The sequence below is a fragment of the Rhinoraja longicauda genome, chromosome 20, assembly GCF_053455715.1.
Source record: "Rhinoraja longicauda isolate Sanriku21f chromosome 20, sRhiLon1.1, whole genome shotgun sequence".
NCBI lineage: Eukaryota > Metazoa > Chordata > Chondrichthyes > Rajiformes > Arhynchobatidae > Rhinoraja > Rhinoraja longicauda.
Window position 1 is genome coordinate 13233385 of NC_135972.1, and position 6000 is coordinate 13239384.

Here is a 6000-nt window from a genome sequence, read left to right on the forward strand (position 1 = left end):
CCTAATGGGTTCCATTCAAACTTTTCATCTAGGTATTAGCTACATACACCATATGTCAGATTCTAAGGTACGCACTGAACTAGCAATTAACTGCCATCAAGTGAAACACTTTGAAGAAGGGCCTCGACCCAAAATGGCACCCATTCATTCTCCCCAGAGTTGCTGCCTGTCCCGCTGAGTTACTGCAGCATTTTGAGTCTATCTCAAATGAAACACTTGGACATGTTGACTGAGTAAATGAACACCGTTGGACTGAAAACGAGAAGGTCGGCACCTTCAAAGGCTCAATATGTCCACAGTGGGCAGGTTGACTTCAAGATGGAATTTAGAATGAACTTTTAGAATACTGAATTTAATTACGTATTAAAAAATAGCGTTAAATCTAAATTTTGTATTGAATTTCGGGATAGTTAGTCACTGTAAACAAGATGCGTAAGAAAAAAAGTCAGTTTACAACACTGTCGTGCATTGATGTGGTTCATTGATGAAGAGAAGACACAGTCATACACACCTGAGGTAGGAGAGGAAAGCCAGAAGGTAGAGCACACAAGCCAAGACATCAGCTCGGCCCACGATTCCCGTTACCTGGTGCAACCAACAGCACATCTGAGAGTCACATACACCATTAACTCAAAATACCAGCAAGAGCATGCAGTCTCGCTACCGAATAACATAGTATCATAGTCATAGAGTGATACAGTGTGGAAACAGGCCCTTCAGCCCAACTTGCCCACACCGGCCAACATGTCCCAGCTACACTAATCCCACCTGTCATATCCCTCCAAACTTGTCCTATCCATGTACCTCGTATCATGTACCATGTATCCATGGACATGACCAAAGGTTAGCAAGGCTGCCCGATAACAAGTTCCCCTCACATAAGTAATCCATTTCTGTAGACATAAATCACATTCAAAATCGGATAGGAAATCATGGATGGATCCCCACCCATCAAACACAGGAGTATCCCCGCTATCTGTACCATGGTCTGTTTATTTTTCGTCTGCCCATTTATACGTATATCCTTCCAGTCAGAAAAAATAATAGGAGGATGTTTCATAAAATGGATGTCAAAGAGCACAAGGGAATAATTTGCAAGGATGGAGGTTATGTTGCCTGGGGAATATTTTGTCGTACATCAGCAACTTTAATAAGGTTCAGCTAGTTCATGCAGCATAATATAGTCACACAAAGAGCTATGGTTGTGCCCGCAGCACAAGAACACTCTCTGTGTGGAGGTCCCTGGAATTGTCAAGGTTCTGCACTTCCTGGGAACAATTCAAAGACCAAATATCCAAGAAAACGTGAACTCCTTTCGGGGAAGGGAAGGGAAGGAATTCCACTGTGTCTATCGGCACAGTGGCGCGATGGTGGAGTTGCTGCCTTACAGAATTCCAAACAGAATAAACTGTATATATATGTACATCTCTCCCAAAAAAAACATTGAGAATATGAACAATTCTTTTAGATATATAGGCCCATCTTTTGTAGATAAGGACGCCAGATATATTTTTTTTAAAGTATCATATTTGTTCCTTAAATTATAAGTAATTTTTTCAAGTGGGATACAGTTAGAAATTTCATTATTCCAAAGGTCCATACTTAAATAGGAATCTGATTTCTAAGTAACTGCGATAGTTTTTTTGGCTACTGCTAATGCAATTTTTGTAAATTCTTTCTGATATTTATTCATTTTAAGTTGTGGTCTTATTCCTCCAACATCACCCAATAACAAAAATCTTGGGTTGTATGGAAGTTGTATTCCGATAATCTGTTCTAGAAAACTTCTTAAGTTTGTCCAAAAAGGTTGTATTTTTGAACAGGACCAAGTAGAATGAAAAAAAGTACCAATTTCTTGATTGCACCGAAAACATTGGTCAGATAAACTTGAATTTATTCTCTTTAATTTTTGTGGTGTGATATATAATTGATGCAGAAAGTTATATTGTACCAGTCTAAACCGAACATTTATTGTATTTTTCATACTGTCAAGGCATACAGCACCAGGGACCCGGGTTCAATCCTGACTACGGGAGCTGTTTGTATGGAGTTTGTACTTTATCCCTGTGACCGCCTGGGTTTTCTCCGGGTGCTCTGGTTTTCTCCCACGTTCCAAACATGTGTAGGTTTGCAGGCTTCTTTAAATTGTCCCTTGTGTGTAGGATAGAACTAGTGCACGGGGATCGCTGGTCAGCGTGGACCTGGTGGGCCGAAGGGCCTGTTTCCATGCTGTATCTCTAAACTAAGGCTGCATTACTTAATTGGAAAGGACACCTTTTCTCATCGTTGCCTGGTACCCAGGTTTGAAGGAAAATAGTCGTGTCCTGTTTATCGCAGGAAGACTACTTGTTGGATCATGTTGCAGGCCACACTGGAGTTTGCCCAGTCACCGACTAAGCCTGCAAATTCCCTGGGTATTTGCAAAGAAAGCATGGGTTATGATGAAGGGGGTAAGGAGGTGGGGATGAGAGGGAAAACAACAGTTTGAAGGAAGAGCAGATGGTGGAACATCCTGAACGTTTTGATGAAGGAAGTCGAGTCAAAGAATCATGCAACACGGATAAAGGCCCTTCAGCCAACCAAATCCCTGCTTACCATCAAGCACCCATTCACACTAATCCTATATTAATCCTTTAAAAAAATAATTATTTCCACGTTCCCATCAACTTTCCCAAAGTTCCTCACCAAGGGCTTGCTCAGCTGGTGGTGAGAGGGAACTTTCTGCATTAATCCCATGTTTTATTCTCCACACATTTCCATCAACTCCTCCCAGATTCTAACACTCACCTACATACATGGGGAAAGTTACAATTACCTCCTCATAGTTCTTCTCTGCAATCTTTCCAGCTTAATGACATCCTTCCTGCAGCAAGGTGAGCAAGATTAATCACAATACTGCAGATGTGGCCTCACCAATGTCTTATGCAACTGGAACATAACATCCCAGCTTCTGTACTCAATACCCTGACTGATGAAAGCCAACGTACCAAAAGTGTTCTTGACCACCCTGTCTACCTGTGCCTGCACTCCTGGATCCCACTGGTCTACAACACTCCCCAGGGCCCGACCGTTCACTGTGACGATCCTACCCTGGTTTGACTTCCCAAACTCTCACATACTTATCCATTAAACATTCCTCAGCCAACTTGGCCAGCTGATTAAGATCCTGTTGTAATTTTGGAATGGAATGCTTTATTGTCACATGTGACAAGGCACTGTAAAATTCCTTGCTTGCATGCCCAAGATAACATAGAAAATAGGTGCAGGAGTAGGCCATTCGGCCCTTCGAGCCTGCACCGCCATTCAATATGATCATGGCTGATCATCCAGCTCAGTAACCTGTACCTGCCTTCTCTCCATACCCCCTGATCCCTTTAGCCACAAGGGCCACATCTAACTCCCTCTTAAATATAGCCAATGAACTGGCCTCAACTACCTTCTGTGGCAGAGAATTCCACAGACTCACCACTCTCTGTGTGAAGAAATGTTTTCTCATCTTCTCTGTCTACATTACCACACGCTTTACCATCCACGCGATCATCTGCCTTCCACACTGGAGGGTGATCTGCAAACTTGCTAATGATGCCTTGTACATTCCCATCTAAATTGTCCATAAACAGCAATGGGCCCTGCACCGATCCCTGAGGCACACTGCAAGTCACAGGCCTCAAGTCCAAAAAGCACCATTCCACCACACTCTCTCCTTCCTTCCTTGAAACCAATTCTGTATCCAGTTGGCCATTTCTCTCTGGATCCCCTGCGATCTAACCCGACAACCATACTGCCGAACACAACCTGGAGCAGACTGCACTGTTGGAATTGGAACATGGGCTCTCTCGGGAATAGCTCCGCTTGCAGCCAATTACTTCAGAACTGAAACCATTCTGAATTTTTATTACAAGGTCAAAATTATGTTTTCCTTGAAATTATTTTCTTTTACCCTCGACCGAGACCTCCGCTCGTCTTCCTATCGCTGCTGCTGGTCAGATTTCCCCAGGGATACCGTGAGCAGGGAGCCAGAAGCTGCATTGCTGAATATCCAAAATAACAAAATGATACTCTGAAGTATTGGGTGAGAGCTTCCAGCAGTTCTGTTCATGGCATCTTGTACGGGGACATTTTTATGAACAAGCTAGACATCCAGTGATTAATTCTTTCCATGTGCACGGCACATATCATCCAGAAAAGCTAGCTCCTTATATTAAAACTGTGACCCCAGGCTCCAGACACAACCAACCAGAGAAAATATTATTCCATCTATTTTGTCGAGCCCCATAAGAATTTTGGAACTTTCAATGTGATTACCTCTCTTCATTCTACACTGACAATGATAAATCCAGGCAGAATCACTTTTCCCCTTAGGTCAATACCCTCCAAATCAGGCATCAATCTGAGGTGGCACGCAACAAAATCTATTCACTGTACCTCGGTATACGTGGCAATAAACTAAATTAATCTGGTGAACCTACTCTCTCTATCACAAGTACCTTCCTCCTTGGAAAGTGTGACCACTCAGTGTCACCTCACTCCAGCCGCGCCTAGTCTTGCCAAAGCCTGAAAAATGCTCCCAATGTTGGGGGAGTCCAGAACCAGGGGCCAGTCGAAGAATAAAGGGGAAGCCATTTAAAACTGAGGTGAGAAGAAACTTTTTCAACCAGAGAGTTGTGAATTTGTGGAATTCTCTGCCACAGAGGGCAGTGGAGGCCAATTCACTGGATGAATTTAAAAGAGAGTTAGATAGAGCTCTAGGGGCTAGTGGAATCAAGGGATATGGAGATAAGGCAGGCACGGGTTACTGATTGTGGATGATCAGCCACGATCACAATGTATGGCGGTGCTGGCTCGAAGGGCCAAATGGCCTTCTCCTGCACCTATTTTCTATGTTTCTTTGAAATTATTGTGGCGGCACAGTGGCACACCAGCAGGAGTTGCTGCCTCACGGCACCAAAGACCCGGGTTCAATCCTGACCTCGGGTGCTGTCTGTGGGGAGTTTGCACATTCTTGTGGGGGAGGGTGGGGAGGAGGAGAGGGGGAGGGAGGAAAACAAAGCATTGGAATTAATATTGGGTCTAATAAAGCGATGGGGGAGGAAGGAAGGGAGAGGGGGAGTGGGGAGGGGGATGGAGGGAGTGAGTGAGTGAGTGAGTGAGTGAGTGAGAGAGGGGGAGAGGGGGAGAGGGGGAGAGGGGGAGAGGGGGAGAGGGGGAGAGGGGGAAGCAAAGCATTGGAATTAATTTTGGGTCTAATAAAGCAATGGGGAGGGGGTTGGAGGGAGGGAGGGAGTGGGGGAGGGGGATGGAGGGAGGTGGGGAGGGGATGGAGGGAGGGGGGAGGGGGGAGGGGGATGGAGGGAGGGAGTGAGGGAGGGGGGAGGGGGATGGAAGGAGGGAGTGGGGGAGGGGGGGAAAGCAAAGCATTGGAATTAATTTTGGGTCTATTAAAGACATGGTTGTAAAGGGTTATGAGCCGATAAAACAGGATTAAGTCCAAAGTGTGCTAATCCTACAGGAGGATACCAGTCAGCCACTCACAGCTTCAGTGTGGACAGGATGCACTGCAAAGAGAAGAGCAGCGAGGAGCGCGGGCCGCGTGTCCCGGAACACGGCTTTGTCACACGTGTGGAGCAGCAGTGACGTCACGGTGCAGTGGAGGCCCACGTTGACCATGTGGAAATACAGAGGGGTCATGCCGCCCAGCAGAATGTTTAACCTAGCAGACAATGCAAAGAAAAGCAGCATTAATACACAGAATGATATCAAATTATTGGGAAACAGCCTGTGCAGCCCACATGTTTATATGGCCTTACAATATGAAAGTCTCCGTTTTAGTTTCTCCCCCCCCTCCCCCTCCTCCCTCCCTCCCTCCCCCCTCATGGAAACAGGCCCTTCGGCCCACCAGGTCCATGACACCCATCGCTCACCCATTCACACTAGTTCTATGTTATCCCACTTTTGCATCCACTGCTTTCACGCTAGGGACAATTTACACAAGCCAGTTAT

General features: G+C 45.4%; 1 protein-coding gene across 1 annotated transcript in view; it reads right to left on the minus strand.

The window, feature by feature from the left end:
* tmtc1 (transmembrane O-mannosyltransferase targeting cadherins 1) overlaps nt 1–5715 on the minus strand; it is a 104443-nt gene extending 98728 nt beyond the window's left edge. The window contains exons 1-2 of the mRNA XM_078416970.1: nt 5533–5715; nt 512–585 (exon numbers count right to left, since the gene is read on the minus strand). Coding sequence (XP_078273096.1) covers nt 512–585; nt 5533–5688 — 230 coding nt within the window. The 5' untranslated portion in view covers nt 5689–5715. The remainder of the gene's footprint in view (nt 1–511; nt 586–5532) is intronic.
* Between the last annotated feature and the right edge of the window lie 285 nt (nt 5716–6000).